Genomic DNA, 18,188 nt, shown 5'->3' with positions numbered 1-18,188 from the left:
GAAGAATGCAACTGTAATTTGTTGAATAGGTTTTTGTTCTTTTAAAAAAGAAGATCTAAAGAAAAAAGAGCAAGTTCATTTGCTAAAATCTGCAAAGGTCTTCAGGAGGACTAGGAATTTGCAGCATATTTCAAATGTCTCAGTTGCAATTCAGAGCTTTAAAGGACACTCTCTCTGGCCCAAGTAAGGAATGGGGCATCCCTGTTCATGGGGTGGAAGGGGTAGGGTGAGTCAGGCTCATGCTCCATGCCAGATGAGAATGCACTCTTTGGAAGAGTGCTCTTCTAGCAGCTGTAGAGAAACACAAGATGCTGCAGCAGGGCTCCACATGTGGAGCAGGAAATGGCTGGCCTTGTTCATCACACAACAATTGTTTTTTGCTTCAGGAAAAGAAGACTGATTTGCTTGTGGAGACAGCTGAGCCTAAAAGGATCATGCATACTGTCTTCCCTAAAGGAAATGAGTAGGAGAGGGCAGCTTGTCATAGAGGGAAGTCTCCACTTGTTCTAAGTATGCATAAATTTTTGCAAGGAGGAGTGAAAGTATGTTCCTCAAAAAAGTCTTCATGAAAAGTTCCAAAGAGACTTACATTATCTCTGAGCCAGTTAAAACCATCCAGCTCAACTTCTGACTAAATAAAAATTTAGTAGTGTGGTGTTCCCCCTGAAAAAGATTTCAGGACAGCGCATGGAATAAATGGTTAAAGAACACTGTGAACAAGGAGTCAAAAGTATGAGCAGTCTGAAATGAACAGTGTTTATTTCTGTATTTCGGGGCATTACTATTTCACCTTTGACCACTGCCCACTTGTCAGCAGTTAATACTGCTCTGTCCCTATCTTCTGTCACTCAGTCACCCCATTTGAGAAGGGTGTCCATATCAAGCTGTGTCTGTGCAGTAATGTCTGTTTTAGTGGGGTTGGCTTTTTTTTTGTAAGCTTTTCCAGTTAAGCCAGGAGCACACCATTGCGCCAAGTTATGAGATAAACCAGACGAAAAGAGTGACTGCACTAAGCAGAGCACCTCCCAGGAAAGCTGGGCAATCCATCCTGCTGGTGGCATGAGGAATTTGCAACAGTGGAGAGATTCTGGTTATGGAGCTCATTGGCCAAAGCCATAGGTCATCACTCTGGAAGTCAGAACTTGCAGACCCTCATTCTCTGTGCCAGTTTTAATTTCTCTGCCCTTTGTTTTGAGACCTCATCTCATATTGTATAATAACAGATCATTACCTCTTTGAAAGGAAACTTTCTTTCTACCACCTGCTTGTTTTTACAGTTCCACTTCCTTTCTATTTCACTTACTGAGTTTATTCCCAAATGTATGCTTGCCCTTTCTGTCCTGTCATAGAAAGTAAAGGAAGAGAATAAACAAGTAAAAATGCTTGAATGCAACAGGGAAAAGACTGGGGACAGAGCTGTTGTGTCTGCAGTTTGCAGCCCATAAGAAATATGTCAGGTTGAATGCTGAACACCAGGTTGATTGGTGTTAAGCAACGAGCACAAGTAGTGAGCTTTCCCAAGCTTGGTGCTTTGCTCTTTCCCATTTATTGATTCTTTGAGTACAAACACACAAATTGGATTCCATGTGTGGTTGGCCAAGCTAAAACAGTGGAGGACAATAGCAGATAAGTCACTGTGCCTTACTTCCTACTACTGTAGAGAGAGGTAATGATATTTTACTCTATGCTCTGGATTTTCTGTAAGACGTTCTTGTGGAAAAGCCAGGTGGGAAGAGTAAAATGATTTTTTTACCTACAGGAGAGCTTTGAAGGGTCAGGATCTGGAGTAATTTTATTCAGCTATAACAGTACAGTTAGAATGTCACATGAGAGAACATTTCACCTAAAAGCATGATTTTTCCACTTAGAAAAAGCCTTCCACTCAGAAGGCTTGAGTGCAATTACATCAAGGTATATTTCTGTTTGAAACTCTATCAAAATTTATAGTAGGTGAGAAACTACAGCAAGCAACACTATAAGGAAAGACAGAAGTGTTCTTTTAATGTTTTTTTTTTAATGCAGATATTTTGGTGTGTTGTTTATGGACCAAGTTTTCATACTTGAACAATCTTTTCAGAAAAAATTAATGAGAAAACTGTATTTTATAGCAATACTCAATCATAGTATGATGAATTCAGTTAGTCTAAGCATGCCAGGGTAGATTGAGAAGGAATTGAGAGACTTTTATCAGACCTGCAAGACAGAGGCATCACCCTACCTGAGATTGTTGGAAATTCATGTTGGACGTTCCTGCTGATGTGTAGAGAATACAAACTGCTTTTTGATGATGGGATTTGGGGGACAGCAGTTTCCTGTCCCAAAGGAACTTGGATATGGCTTCTTACTTTGTCCCAATGTGCATCGCAAATGTGGTTTCCTTTCTTTAGAGAACAAGGAGCATCCAGTTCCTATTGTATAAATTCCTGTTGCAAGTCTCCTTGTATTTCTTCAGTAGCTGTTAGGGACAGTTTTGAGGAAGCAGTGAATTACATACAATATGATGGACACCACAGCCCATCTTTGACTGAGGTAAAGGAAAAGAGCTACCACACTCCTGTTCAAATTCATGAGAAGCAGAGTACCAGGGGTACTGGTGATGAATGTATGCTTCAACTTGGATTTAAATCCATGCTTCACAAAAGTACATTAAGAGATTATTAGTTACATTTTGGTTAACATTCCTTGTGCTACATAACCAAAGTTGGTTTGTAGACCAGAAAAGCAAAGCTTTTTTTCTAAACCTTGAGAAAAGCAAAGTATGTGTATGCAAAGTGCATATCTGAAGCTGATATTTGTTGGGAGCAAACCTCCTTACAGTTTTAGTCTTGCTGTGGTGACAGCATAAATATTGTAACCCATGAATTGCTCTCAAATGTAATTCTGAAGTATCAGTCTGGCTTTCCCTCACTTCTCTGATTTCTCAATATTTGGGTCTTGGTCTCAAGGCTGTTCATTATCTTAACCAAGTCCCACTCTGTACAAGGCTGTCCAGACAGGTTAAGAGCATCTTCAGAACCCACCAACAGGCTTTCATTCAAAAGGAAGAACATACATTCTATATCAGCTGTTATTAATTCTTGACCCAATCCTTAGCCATTCTTTATATGCCTGGAGAAACTTTGTTTAGCCAAGAGTTTTATTCCTGAGAGAGAACATTGTGGAAAGATTTTTCACCCAAGCTTGACTGTTTATGCTGCATTTTATTCTTCTCTCCCTAAAACCCTGTAAACTCACCTAAAACCCTGTAAACTCTTGTTGATGCTCCCTGGACCATCTGTGGATTTTCTGTCCTCAGCATTTTCTAGACGTGTATCTCAGGGTTTTTTGGTAGCCTCCATAATCTGAGTAATGCCTTCTAAATATTTGAGCTTGCAGGCTGGGCTGGGAGCAGGTGTGTATGTTCTTTCTTCCCAGTCAGCTTCCCTCTTGTTTATTCAGAGTTTCTTGTCTTTGACATTGTTTTGCTTTCCTGTGAGGTTTTGGGTTTGGTTTTTTTTAGGTATCTATAGTGTGGTTTATTCCATGGTAGCCCATTACAAATAAACACATCAAGAATGTGCCTTATTAGGAAAACAATTCAATTCCTGGACTCCTGTGGACTCATTTGAAAATTAAAACCCTGCAGAGTGTTTTTAATTAAGCTGATGAGTCTACCTTCTTATATCAAAAAGGAAATCAAAGAATTCACAAGTTCTGATTCAGCATCCAGCTGTCACTAAGCATTTTAATGATTTTCTGTCAGCTGTCCTCCTTTAAAAATTTTTGCCAGAATTTATTCTCCCTCCTGGCACAGTTAAAACACAATTCTATGTACAATAATATACAAATAGTCCCTCCTGTGTTGATCAGCAAAATTTATTTTCTTCCATTCTTTTTTTTTTTTTTTCCTGCTACTTGATATCTAATTGCTATCCTTTGAAGGAGAACCAAGAATTTTCCCCTTTAACAGATAAGAAAATATTAGGGAGCATGTTCAGTCCTGTGTACCTTATTGGTGTGAAGTGAGCAGGTAGGAATTTATCTTGGGGTCATGCTGTTAGGTAATACTTACATTCTTTATTTTCATAGTATGATACTTTTCACATAAATTTTCTGATACTTTTCACATAAACTTTTCATCAGTTTTTAATAATAAGAAAGACCTTAAACTTTCTGCTTAAAAATAATGACTTGACAGGAGACAATTTCTGTGTTGATGATAGCGTTGGTTCTTCCTTCATTTTGGTACATCAGCTGTACAACTTTTTTACCTTTTGAGAATGGTTTTCCAGCTTTGCTGTTTGCTTTTCTTTGCTGATATTCTCATTCTCTTCATGGTTCAAAACAAAAGAAAAGAAAGCAACTCATAGAAGCAGCTGTTAATGTGCTTTTTCTTACTCTTCCCTGTTGTACTTCTACTGAGAGGTGCTTAAATCCTGGCAAAAGATAGGAAATACCATTATTGGAAATGAGACACTGCAGCTTATCATCTAATGCTTCTAGTGATCCTTCCAGGTTGTTACTCACAAAGTACTTGCATAAATGTGATTCAACCAACGCTTCTTTAAATAAGAATATATGTATACACTCACACAGACACACACAGACACACACAGACACACAGACATATATATATATATATATATATACACACACACACACTCTTCTCTTTCCTGTTGCTTTTCTTGGGGCACATTGCCTGTTTAGAGCTGCCACCACATCCATACAGGAGTAGGATAATCACAGCGTGCTGCCAACCCAGCCTCTGAGGGTGGTCTTCCAGGAGATGCAGCAGCAGCAGAAGTGGGATCACTCTGGATTAGACCTGATTCACTGTGCTCCTGATCCACAAATGGGAACCACTAAACTGATCCACAAATGGGAACAACTAAACACAAATTGCTGTATTTTCTTCAGTTGACCAGTGGCAACTGGTTAAAATACAGGATGTCAGAGGGTCAATATATGTGGCAACTTCTTTACACACAAGGAACTCCTGTTGGCTGCAATGTCTTTTGCATACATTCACCTCATGTGAATATATGTCCCAATTCCCTGGAAATGTGCAGTGTCTAGAAATAGACAAACAGTGCAAGGTAGTAAACTAAAAGCAGACATTTCAATATGTAGTTATGGTAGTAATTTAAAAATGGTGCTTAAAACAAAGTCATTATCAAAAAGTCACTCACATCTTTTAGACATGATAAATGGCCTTTTTCAAACTTTGGCAGGCAGGAAGCTATAAATACATGGGAAAGGTAGAGAAGCTGTTCATCTCCCCAAGGAGAAGGGATCTGTTGGGTACTGTGGAGTGGGCTGGTATGAGCTGTGTGCAGCACCTGCCTGCAAAGCACCAGATCTGTGCTTAGGGTGTTTTTTTCCTCATTCCACCTCAGGCCAGCCCTACATAGTACTTATTTTTCTGTGAATAATGCCAAGTGACAGTGGCAGGAGAAGGATTTGGGAATGAGGGACCTGTTGCCATTTCTATTGTTTTGTTTTACATACCTTTTACCCTTCAAGAAAATGTTCTTGTTCACTTACTCTGTGTAACTTTTCTGTAAATTGGAAACCTTATCCATTTAAAAAATGGTCAATGTTAATACACCATGGTTCCATTGAAAACAGCAATGGTCACTGAAGCAGCAGCTCCTGGTTAAACAGAGGTTTGCCCTGGGGAAGTGATGTTCCTGCTCTTCAAATACTGCAGCACTGTTCTGGGAATATCATACAGCTGAAAGGGCTTGTTAGTACAGTACTTTTCACTGTGGCTGCTTTTTCTACAGAGAAGAACTCCTGCAGTTCCTCTGCCATCCCGTGTGCTCCTGGCCTCCCATCATGGGATGTGCCTTGTCAGCCCAGCTGGCACATGCATGAGTGTGTGCCAGGTCTGCTGGATGCACAGAGAACAGCTCCTTTCTGTCTAACTCTGGCTCCAAACTTCTTTCCTTCCAGATGTCCACACAGAAGCAGTGCAGGCAGCCCTTGCTAAACATAAAGAAAGGAAAATGGCAGTCCCCATGCCCTCAAAACGACGTTCATTGGTGGTGCAAACATCAATGGATGCCTACACACCTCCAGGTGAGTATCTCTCTATTTTTACACGAATTTTAAAAATGGTTCTTTGTGCTGCTCTGAACAGCTAATCTGTCAGCATAGACAGTAATGGAAATGTCATTTGATGCACACTGAGCTTAACTGAGGTATGTTTGAAGAGAAGGTGAACTGAATAGTGGAAAAGTCAACAGGGACAGGTCACATGATTGCTTTGCCCTTGGTGATACCTTAGCTTGCACTGGTCCTTTTGGGCTTACAAGCACCTAACTATGGCCAGGTTGTCATATTTTATGGTAGTCTAAGTTCCTTCCACTTTTCTGGTTTATTCCCTAACAATGTAATGTAACATTATCTTAGCAATTTGTTGTGCCGTTCCTTTTCAGGTTTATCTGCTTTTTTATCTACTAGAGTGTGAAAATACCCCATATCCCATGCTTCTCATACTCACTGAATCTGGCTGAGACTCCCATCCTTCAGTGAGGATTGGACTTTTTAGAATTGGAAAAGTATCTCACAGACTTTGTGGAGTGAGCTTGGGAAAGTTTTTTTTTAATATTCTCTGCTGGCTGGAGATCTTCAGAAGATTCTGTGTTTAACATTATAAAGGAAGACTTTAATTATCTTCTTTTTTTGTACAATAATACACACACCATGACCTTAGAGCAGGAGAAGTGCATAGTTAGCAACTGACGTAGTTTCAGGGCTTTCAGTGCTGCAGTTTTCTCATTATGTTTGCCTATCTTCCTGGGATTTTCTTCATGGCATTTTCTTGAAATTTTTGATATGAATATGAGTTATTTCTATTAAGAAAACCCCAAAGCACTGCAAGTTAACAAGCTGTTTTTAATTACTAGATACTTCTTCTGGTTCAGAAGACGAAGGCTCCGTGCAGGGCGACTCCCAGGGAACTCCCACCTCAAGCCAGGGGAGTATAAACATGGAACATTGGATCAGTCAAGCGATCCACGGCTCTACCACATCAACCACTTCCTCCTCCTCGACACAAAGTGGAGGCAGTGGTGCTGCACACAGACTAGCTGATGTAATGGCTCAAACACATATAGGTCAGTATACAGATGTGTTGAGTGTGTCCAGTTTAACATGAATTTTGACTCTTACATTCAGTTGATGCTGCTGTGTGAAGTCTTACAAAAGTCTTTCCTGTACTGCTTCTTTGCTTTTTAATATTGATATATATTATATGGAGAGATAGTCCTATGTTCCTATTTCAGGAGGGGAAAAATTGCAGTTTAGATTTGGGAGTAAGCTTATGTTGTGGCAAATAGGGTCTAGCTATTGGTTGCCAAATACCTTAAAATGTACAGTTGCATGACTTCCATTACTTAGCACTATAAAGGTCTCTGTAGGATTCATCAGTAAGGAAAATCAGTGCATGCATCATTAGGGATTGCTTGCATATGAGTTTCCCCCACTGCTGCACCACTTTAATTACATAGCTTGAATTATTTTTGATAATTCTGTTAACAGTAGTCCTCTCAAACATATTTTTCTGCCCTTAATTGAATTTAGAGCTTGAACTGGGATATCTAGCGATTGTACTCCATGGGAGAGGCCACTATATAGCTTCAGAGAAGGGAGCTGTTATTATTAATAGCTTGTTTATTTCCTTTATAAAGATGCTAGGAAGTCAAAGCTTTTTTTCTATTAGGGCTAAGCTTCACAGACATTATTTCTGAATATTGTGCCATTGACACTGGTCTTTATTAACATGAGGCAGCTATTTGATTGGATATGTGGAAAGCAAGGCTTGGTTTCCATTCATTCTTCAGCTGCTTATCATACAAGGCCTTTGCTTTGTGTATGTTCCTGCTGGGGTGTGTATTTTGGGCTCTCACTAAAAATCTGTTGCAGTCTTTGTTGGACCAGATAAAGCAATCTTAGTACTGTCTTACTACAGTTTTGTGTGACTGTTCTTCAGCTGACATTTCCTTTTCAAGTATATATAATGAGATACATGAAAGCATCTGCGGTGTTCATGATTTTATGTGCTGGAATGGGAGTAGATATCCCTTGGGTTTTGCTATGAATATAGCTTGATATATATCACCTGTATTTTCAGTAATCCTCTCATCATGATCCAGAATGGCTGAATTGCAATGAGGGGAAGAACTTGAATTGTATTCATAAATTCATGCTAAATGAATGCTTAGAACCTTGTTTTAGAAACACATACATTGGGAACATGTTAATCATTGCATTTGATTATTTTCTGTGACTTCATCTTGAAATGCTACAGGAAATTATGGCATAGAGAATTAAATTTATCCAGACTCTGAAAGGTTGCATTACTCATACACAAAGTCTTAATGTGTCTTTAAATATAGCTTCTTTATAATTTGACATTTTAGTAATTTTAAATCTGGCACAGTAAATCTTTTATAATCACTGAGTTTGAGGTAAATAATACAGCATTTATAGAGCTAAATTAAGATGGCACTATTCTGCAGAGGAGGGAAACTACTGTTTCTTATGCTTGTTTTATTGTGCCTTGTTGACTAGAAAGATCTTGCCTTTGAAGGGAGCAGTTGAGCTTATCTTAGTCTATGCATATTTCCATTCATTTTGACAATAAGATGCATTAAATTGCATCTCTTCTTGGACACTTGTTGAGCTGTAGTAATGTAAAGGTCATTTGGGCACAAAATCTGATTGATGAAACTGGGATCTTGTGGTTGCCATCAGTCATTGCTAAAATCACTGGAAATGTAAGAGAAGCTGCACAGTTGATAACTGTAATATGTATTTCTTCATGGGTGAGCTGCATTCTTTAAAAATTTGAAATTAAATTGCTATTTTGTTTCTTTCCCATCCAAGAAGGTAGTTTTTACATTTAAATGAGAGGTAATAGATTTGAAGTGTCCCTACAGAAAGCCTGGCTCTTTCCAAGGCAGTGGGCCAGTGATGGTAGATGAATAATAATCTTTGGTAGGAGAGAAGAGTAATCCTGTTCCTTAAGGCTCCTCAGCTATCAGGGACAGTTTGTTCTTGGTCACAAAGACCATATGTTACCATGCCTTGATGTCTGTTTGGTCCAGGAGTTGTTCTCCAGAGACAGACCGGCCTACAACACAGAAATCAACTGTAAGGCCATACTCTGAAGGTGCCAATTTTGATAAAAATTCAAGATGCAACGGGGAAGACCTTAATGATAAACCAAAACAGACATCTATTCTGATATCCACTAGGATTTTACCTCCAGAGTGTATCACAGAGTGAAAGGGAGATTTTTTTCCCAGTTCAAGTACACTAATGCAATCCTGAAAAGGGATTTGATAAAAAACTTTAGCTATAATATAATCAGAGTTATCTTTGTGAATCATTTGGATAATTTGCATAAGCTATTATACAATTTTAATGTTATACTATTCAATTAAATTGACTGCTGCTGCTTTATTGTGGCCAAAGTTCTAGTTTGGGATAGATATAATTTAAATATTTATTCTCAACTTTAAGATGCTCAGGGGTCTGCATTAAGCTACAGGCAAAATCTTTAGTTTGGCATAGTTATCACAGCTGTGCTTAGTAATTCTTGAATTTAGAGGTCAAACCAGTGGAATCTGGAAAAAATATCTGATGTTCTGATGCTTCTTTGGGTCAGTGCTGTGCACATTTCTAAGATCTTCAAGCTTTCATTTGTTGGTATTACATGGTTTGGATTTCTATGTATATAAAAATCAGGGACAGAAAGCACACCCCAAAGTTTACAAAGGTCATGCAATGAAAATCACACAATTCTTGCCTATCATTGTAAATCTATATAAAGTTCATCATCTCACTTCAAAGATTTGATCCTATAGGTGCATTTAATGATTCTTTCATATACTTCAAATATGTTTCTGTTTGAAAATCAAAGGCTTCTATCCACATTAAAGGCTACATAGATTGCTAATCAAATAAATATAAAACCATGTGCCGTAAGCATGGCTCATGGTTTTCAAACAGCTTGGAAATTCTTGTGTTCTGAGGGCGAATGTTAACTTAAACAGGAGACTAGTTTAAAATACAATCTGTCACCTGGACATCAATACAAGAAAAACCCAGCTAATGGAAAGAGCTGCATGTCTGACTCTGGATTTCCCTTCCCTGACAACCAGAAGAGCCAACTTATTTGGGAGTAAAAGCTGCATTTTCTTCAAGTACAGCGTTTCAGGAATGCTTTTTGAGTTTCTGGAGACTTTTCAAATACCTGGTGCTTGTGTGAGCTTCCAAACCTCCACTGAAAGTATTCCTCCACTTCTTTGCTTCTCCTCAGACATGGGGCTTTGTCACTACACATGCTCTGTCCCTCCATGAATGTGCTCTGTTTTTTTGGGCCTTTCTGATCTTCATGAAATGGGGTAAATGATGTCACTCCAGCGGCAGAAATGAAGAGAGCCTTAACTGGAAACAGCTGTTCTGTCTGTGATCTCCTGATGCAAGGATATTGGAAGAGATGGGAATAGGAGGTGATGCAAATATGTATGTTTGATGGAGGAAGTACTTTGAAGTCATGCAGCTGTCAGTTTCTACTTTTTAGTGAACAGATGTGTCAGGGTCATGATTCTTAATGAAACCTCAAACAATTCTTCAAGTTACCTGACATAAGACCAAGCAACTCTCTACAGATTGCATCCGTAGACAGAGGTTGGATTGACTGTTCTATGCCAAAAAAAGGGTACATTTCACATAACATAACAATTATCTTTTTCTTTAGAAGTCATTCAGACCAAATCTGTGTCTTTATGATTTTTATTTCTCCAGGCCTTACTCTGAGATGCTAACTAACCAAAGATTTGTAAATCTAATGGATGAAACTTAGAACTGTAGATACTGTCATGATAAGACATCTGTTAAGCAGATACTATAAAGGAACACATCAAGACAAATCTCAGTATTCCTTTTCTTCAAGATAGAAGTAAATAGCAGCTGGGCAGCCAGGGCACGAGAACTCCTTGACTGAGCCATGGTGGAAACCTTGGGAAGACAGTTTCTTTTAGGCAACTTCAAGTGCAGGTGCTGTTTGTTCAAAAGGAAAGCCTTTTACAAAAGAGCAGGACTCTTGTTATGTTCTTTCCCCCTGCTCAGCACCATGTGTAACAAAGAAGAATTTGATTTTAAGCACAGAGTTCTGAAGGGAGAGCATCCTTGCTCATGTATCTTCTGCCCCATGCATGAAAAAAAAATTAGTCTTTAACTCCACTTTGCCTTGTAAAGTCTGAAAGATAGGAATACTTCACTGGAAAGATGTAAGCAAATACAGCTCACTTTAAAAATACTTTCTCATGTTACTAATAGCTGACTAAGTACAATTATTTTCTTAGTCATGATCTCCCATATGCATTGCATAACTGCATTATAAGTAAAGAGAAAAAGATAAACATCAGCATTTTTTAATTGACTTACTTACTGAGTAATACAATCAAAATCTATAAAAAGCTCTTGCCATTTACCAGGAAAGGGCAAAAAATTGTGCTGAGTCTAAAATAGTTGATAATGACAAGAAATGAAGACCTTAAATGAAGACATTATTCGAACAACTACTGGCATAAACTTCAATCTATTGTACTTCAGTTGGTCACTTATAGCACAATGTAAGCTGTTTGTTTCAGGAAAATTGTAACAATGGATGTGATCAGAAGCAAAAGCTCCAACTGGACACTTGTAGAATGCACAATGTTTTTGAGTTGCTCAATAAAAGCCATTTTGTGTTTTCCTCAACCAAGATAATACGATTGGGTGATAGGATTGAGCCCTTATGATGTTCATGAATATAAACATTAAATAACAGCTGCAGACATTAATGTCATGTCTTAAATCTGCATGATGATTTTCTGTCAAATGCTACCTTTAGATGAGAGGCATGCAAAATAAACATCTATTAGCATCCTTTTCTGGTATGTGTAGCAAAAAAATTAGTTTTCTGTGTTGATGGTGCATAAATTTGGGATTAAATGCACAAGAATCAGTGTTTCAAAGTTTAAAACTCATAAAAATGAAAGTGCTTTAAAATTATGTTTGAGATGAAATTTACTGTAGAAGTTGGTGTTCTAGTACTTACAGTACCATAATCTTAAAGATAAGGTTTAGTAAGAAGCACATCTTGAAAACAGTATTGGAACATTATGATATTTTTCAAGAATTTTTGCACTTTGAAAGACTCTTACCCTATTGTTAAATAGAATGCATTTCTCTTCACTTCCATGGCAGCAGAGTGAAGACCTGCCTTCTTTTGTAACTTAAAGGCTGCTGGGGATCATTTATGTCAATTGAAAGAAAATTTGTTATTTGCTTGTGGTGTTTATCTCCATCTAATCTAATATGGGTAAAAACCTGCAAAAAATTTATGGGACAACCTATAGAAATAGCACAAATACGTAGGGAATACAGACTCAGACTTGAAAACATGGGAAGATGAACTAGGGTAGCATGCTGAGTTATCAGGCCATGAAAGAGAAGGATTATCTCTGTGGAATTGTTCAGCTGGCATGAGTCAGACCAAATCGTGTTTGCTTCTGGAAGGCAAGGCTTTGTTATGCGGAAGAATTGAAATATCTCTGTCTAAAAATAGTAGACAAGCAAGTGTCCATGAAGAATGCAAAGTTCATGTTTCTTTACATTTTAAATTTTGCCTCTGGTTTCCAAACCTGCTATGATTGATTTTTTCCTTTCTTAACTAAAACTGACATAGTCAAAATACAGAGGTTATAAAAGTGATATGCACTGGCACTTGCAAGTGATTGACAGCATGCTGTGTTCTTTTTACTTAGAAAAACTAACACAATAATCCATGAGAAGTGTATTTGTCTGGGTCTTTTCTATTTGCAGATGTCCACAAGCTTTAAGCAATATCAGATGTCAGTGGAGAACCTACAACCTAATTGTATTATTCTTTTAGCCTATTGCTTATGTGATTGCAGATATACAGCCCTGCTTTAATTACTGCAAACTTTATTTATTAAAATTATACTACACATTATAGTTCAGTATAATAATTTTGTGCATTAACCTTAATGCCTGTTCATATGTTGGGGGAAAAAACCTCAAATGGTCTCCTTTCCTCTGCCTTTTGCTTTTCTGCCCTTTGACATTAGAGGTACATGGTTAAACCTTTTAACTTACTTTTCACAGAAAATCATTCTGCCCCTCCAGATGTTACCACTTACACCTCAGAACACTCAATACAAGTAGAAAGACCACAAGGATCAACAGCACGGGTGGCACCAAAGTATGGCAATGCTGAGCTTATGGAGACTGGTGATGGTATGTCACAAAACAGAACTGGGGTTATTTTGAGTATCCTGACCTTTTTAGTGGTTACTGTATGCATCTGCTCTTGTTTTTTTGGGTGTTTTTTGTGTTTTTTTTCCTGGGCACTTTTCACTTGTAAACACAAAGTTGCAGCACCTTTACAGTTCTAAAATAAGCTGATATCAATGAAGATAACATAGCATATGAAGATAACAGAGAAATATTTCTTAATCAGTAGAGCCGACTCCCCAAAGAAACTGTTTGGTAAAAACCCCCAGAGAATCTCTTTAGATTTGCCATTATCATGCTGCCTGGTTACAGCTAGTCTGTTTTTTTTAATGACAAAGAATGTGGTGTGCTAGGACAGCTACATCTTAAAAACTGACATGTTTGAAGTTTTATTCTCTGAGTTTTGTTTGTTTGTTTGTTTGTTTTTTGGTTTTTTGTTTTTTTTTTAAAAAAACAGTTATTTGTAAACCCTTCCTTATTTACCTCTCCTCTTTTCTAAAACTTACCAAACAATATTTCAGCACAGCATGGAATTGTTGACCAAGTGTACTGTATCTAAAGTTAGCATCTTCAGCTGTAAACACCACTTGGTAAAAGTTTTGGAGCCAACCTTATGGAAGGGTAAGAAGTTGAAATTCCTGCAATGCAGTGACAGAAAGCTATTAGTTCAGGAACAGATGATGTGCACATTGGAGAGGCTTTGCACTCAACTAGAGAAAAGGAAGGGGGAGGTGATTGATGGGACTATATTATAAAAATGCCCCTTGCCCCAGGCTGCTGCTCAGAGATATGTTTTCCAAAGTGTTGTATGGGCAAGCTTGCTCCCTTTGGAGATTGCTGGCTGGTGGGATTGGCTGCAGGGATGTTCAGAGAATGCAGGGGCATGCTGAAGTAATACAAAGACGTGAACCATGTTTAAGATGGATACTGGACAGATGTCCCCTGCAGGGTAAAAATAACCCAGAATAAATGACGGGGCAGAGCCTATGACCCACACTCTTCACCAGGCTGCATTCTAGTCAGACAATGCTGGTATGGCCAATGATCATGGGGAAGGCCAGTCCAGTTTTCTCCCTGACCATTGCTGAGGCAATTCTCTCAGGTTACTGACATTTGCTGTAGGGACATTTTTTCCTCTGCACTTCTCTCCCTCAGTCTTTGTGCTGTTTCCCCTCTAATTTTGCAACCTTTCACTGACATTATTGTATCAGTTTTATTTACATTAGGTATCACTGTTCCTTTTTGTTTATATGTTTTGATGTTAAATACTTGAGTCACGGTATGGCATGAAACTGTAGTTGTGGTGCCTTGCAGTCCCAGACCTTTCCTTACCCCACTTGACGTCTGGTGGGTGCAGCGTAACCATCGACTGATGTCTCCATTGATCCCTGTCCTGCAGGAGTACCAGTGAGCAGCAGAGTGTCAGCAAAGATTCAGCAGCTGGTCAACACACTAAAACGGCCCAAACGACCACCATTACGAGAGTTCTTTGTAGATGACTTTGAGGAATTGTTAGAAGGTAAAATGACTGATTTTCAAAAGGTTTCGGGATCGTTTATTAAAACTCTGTAAAATGTTTGTCTCCTACGTTAACTTTCTAGAAAGACAAGTAAGCCCTTCTTGTACTGGCAAGTACCAAAAAACCATTGGTATTCAGTGGAAACTGTTGGTAGTAAGCTTGGACATAGTGCTGTGGAGTCAAAAGTGTTTCTTGTTTGCTGAGCTCCTGGTTCTGCTTGCCAGGAAATAACAGAAGAGAGTGTAGGGAAGCTTTGCTTTGAGAACATTCAGCTGTGGGTTACAGCCAGTGTTTGGAACACCAATAAGAGAAAATATGTTAGTGAGGGAGAATGTTAAATGTTTTACAACACCCTTTGTGTAACAATGAAGTAGGAAAAATGAACTAATTGTAAGAAAGAAACAAAGATAAAATCAACAAGTTGAGCTTTTTTTTTAAAAAAGACCAGTGCTTTGAGAATTAAGATTCACCAGGATGTGGAAATTTAAATAGTCTTCACAGGAATTTATAAGAAAACATGTAACAGAACATGACTTATATCATTCTGTTACTTGTTAAAGTACATTTTTGTCAGTAGCTCTGCAGTTCATCTCATTACTACATTTTTTCCAGGAAAAAGTTTTCTCCACCTCTCTTTAGGAATAAAGAAAGGTTTACTATTTTGAAGATAAATATATGAATGCTGCCACAGCAGTTTCTTTCCCTTCTCATAGAACTAGTGTAAGAACAAGGACTTTTCATTCCTGAGGTGCATCAGTTGCTTGATCTGTGTTAAAAGTAAATTATTCTCTTATATTTCTCTGTTGCTTCTCAATACCTTCTTATGTTACTGTTTTCAGAACATTTTGCAAAGGTAACTTATTCTCTTGATTACACAGGTGTACACAAGGTATAGAATTTACATGGTAACTGTATATCTTTTCATAATCATAAGTTCAACAGCCAGATCCAAACCAGCCAAAGCCAGAAGGAGCTCAGATGTTGGCTATGCGTGGGGAACAATTAGGTGTGGTTACAAACTGGCCGCCTTCCCTGGAAGCAGCCTTGCAGCGATGGGGAACCATCTCACCGAAAGCTCCTTGCCTAACCACTATGGATACCAACGGAAAACCACTGTATATTCTCACTTATGGTGAGCACTCTTCAAACTGATTGTGCTTTTATATATTCTGTACTGTGTGTGTAGTAAATGCATAAATATAGAGTGAAAAAGGTCTTGTGATGATGCACCTGTTCCATTTGTGAGTAGGGTAAGACAGCTCTGAAGCTATTGATGTCTGAGTATGGGTTGCTGAGATGTTATAGTATGATTTATTTCAGACAGAGGAAAAGAGCCGAGTAGATACACCCATGGAATAATAGATTATAAATTGAAACCACCTTTTAAATAGAAATGTGTCCTAGGTCAGATTTTCCTGAAGATTGATGTCCAAATCCATTGCCCTTGGATATCACCCAAGCTTTGTTCTGCAAAAGCCTAACTGGGTCTACAAAATTCATCAGCTTCCTGAAGAAGTTAATAGGATTTTTCCCCTTGTTTTACTGACATTGTAGTAAGTGTGATTTGAATTATTTCTCCTGATGGGTTAGTTGTACAACTAGCAAATGTATCCCCTTGAAATAGATTTGCCAGGATATATTTTAGTGTGACCTTTGGCATGTTCATGTAGTTCAATGTGTAATGCTTGGCAATGTATTGCAACCAAGAAATGCCAAATAAAAATAAACATAAGGGTATCTCTGACAAATAACTCCCATATTGCTTCTGATTTTGAGATGTTCAGGGGACATTTGGGAGATGTTCAAAGGAATTATTATGAATAACTGTCAGACTTTGAAAGTGAGTTGGAACATTTCTGTATACTATTGATATGGATATAAAAAATCATTTTGCTTTTTTATTTCTACCTTCTCAGGGACTTGGAGTTCTGTGCAGAGAATGCTGTTACAGGCTCTGATATAGAGGTCTGTCTGTTTTGTTCAGTGCTGAACATTCATTTCCATTCAGGAGTCAGACCCAGGTGGTCTCTGGCCAAAAAGTTGTCTGCTGCAAGTTTGGTGCTGCAAATATAGTTAAAGGCTTTTAAAGCATAAGAGAACCTTTGCAACTGAGGGTCATGCATGAAACATTTTCCCTTCAGGTACTTCAGAGTTAAGAAGTGACTTAATTTCAGGGGCAAACATAGGATTCACCATTGATGAATGTTTTTCTTCCTTAAGGACATTTACTTGAAACTAGGAAGGAATTTTAAAGTTTGTAATTACATGTTTGCAGAAGTCATGTCATCTACTGAATGCTCTAAATAAATAGGACAGGAAAGGAAATTAAGCTGTTACTGAGAATCAGACCATTTTTCTGAGTTTGGGATTCTGTCCAAAGAGTCTGAGCATATGTCCTGCTTTGCCCGAGGCTGTAGGGTGAGCAAATCAACCCAAGGAACATATCTGCATGGCTCATGGAGCCACCTAGCCTGCTTCTCTGTTCTAAAATAACTCTTTCCTTTTCTGCATTGTCTGAATCTTGAGAAAAGTAGGACTAAAATTTGTGTTTCTCACCTTTCATTTGGCAGCACTTTGGGATGTGGTTTTCCTGTTGCCTTTCAGTAGTTTCCTGAGGTCAGAAAAGAATCCGTTCTTCTTTTTCTTTTTTTTTTTTTTGTCTTTTTTTATAGATAAAAGAAATTACAAACCAAAACACAAAACATCTCATAGATTTGCTGAATTGTTCTCTGCTAGGTGCATTTCATGCTGATATTATTTTTCATGGGAAATGTTCATTTACTATGCCATAGCAGTTTCCTTAAATGAAAACTGCTTTGGAAATGTCATTAACAATACAGCCACCTGCCATTTCACTGGTGACTTTATGAATGATTTTACTAGTCCACCTTCTGTGCCTGCAATATTTTCTAGCAATTGCAGGCATAGTGGTTTTTAACTTGAAAATTAATAGACATTAAGCCTTGAAATCATTAAAGACACTCCTACTCATGACTTTTTATCCTTGTGCATAGTTCCACTGGCCCTGCCAGTAATAAACTTTTGAAAGATGAGCTTAGGCACAATCCTGCCACATGATATTATTGTGACACTCAATTTCCTCATGTGCTTGCTATGATCAGGTGACTAAAATTTTAGCTATCAACCCTGATGATTTTCAGTAGCCTCTAATTTGTACTCCACAGTTATTTTCAATTTTTTGTCAATATAAAGAAATACTGTTACCAGGAATTTTCGTATATTTCACAAATATTCATGCATTTTAAGTATCATTCTAATTTTCCAGAGTTTTGGTTTTTGAGAGGTTGTCATCACTTGTACCTCCTCTTGAATATTTTACCTCTATTTACTGTTTTTGCTTCAGTCTCACACCTCC

The 18,188-nt window shown here is 38.1% G+C and overlaps 1 protein-coding gene across 1 annotated transcript in view; it reads left to right on the top strand.

Moving 5' to 3' along the window:
- Positions 1-18,188, top strand: part of DIP2C (disco interacting protein 2 homolog C) — a 308,057-nt gene that overhangs the window by 187,820 nt on the left and 102,049 nt on the right. Inside the window, exons 5-9 of the mRNA XM_053984007.1 lie at positions 5,935-6,060; positions 6,891-7,100; positions 13,165-13,296; positions 14,693-14,812; positions 15,747-15,944. Coding sequence (XP_053839982.1) covers positions 5,935-6,060; positions 6,891-7,100; positions 13,165-13,296; positions 14,693-14,812; positions 15,747-15,944 — 786 coding nt within the window. The remainder of the gene's footprint in view (positions 1-5,934; positions 6,061-6,890; positions 7,101-13,164; positions 13,297-14,692; positions 14,813-15,746; positions 15,945-18,188) is intronic.

This window comes from Vidua macroura, chromosome 1, assembly GCF_024509145.1.
Source record: "Vidua macroura isolate BioBank_ID:100142 chromosome 1, ASM2450914v1, whole genome shotgun sequence".
Classification (NCBI taxonomy): Eukaryota; Metazoa; Chordata; class Aves; order Passeriformes; family Viduidae; genus Vidua; species Vidua macroura.
Note: the sequence above shows the minus strand (reverse complement) of the source record. Positions and strands in the feature narration are given on the sequence as shown.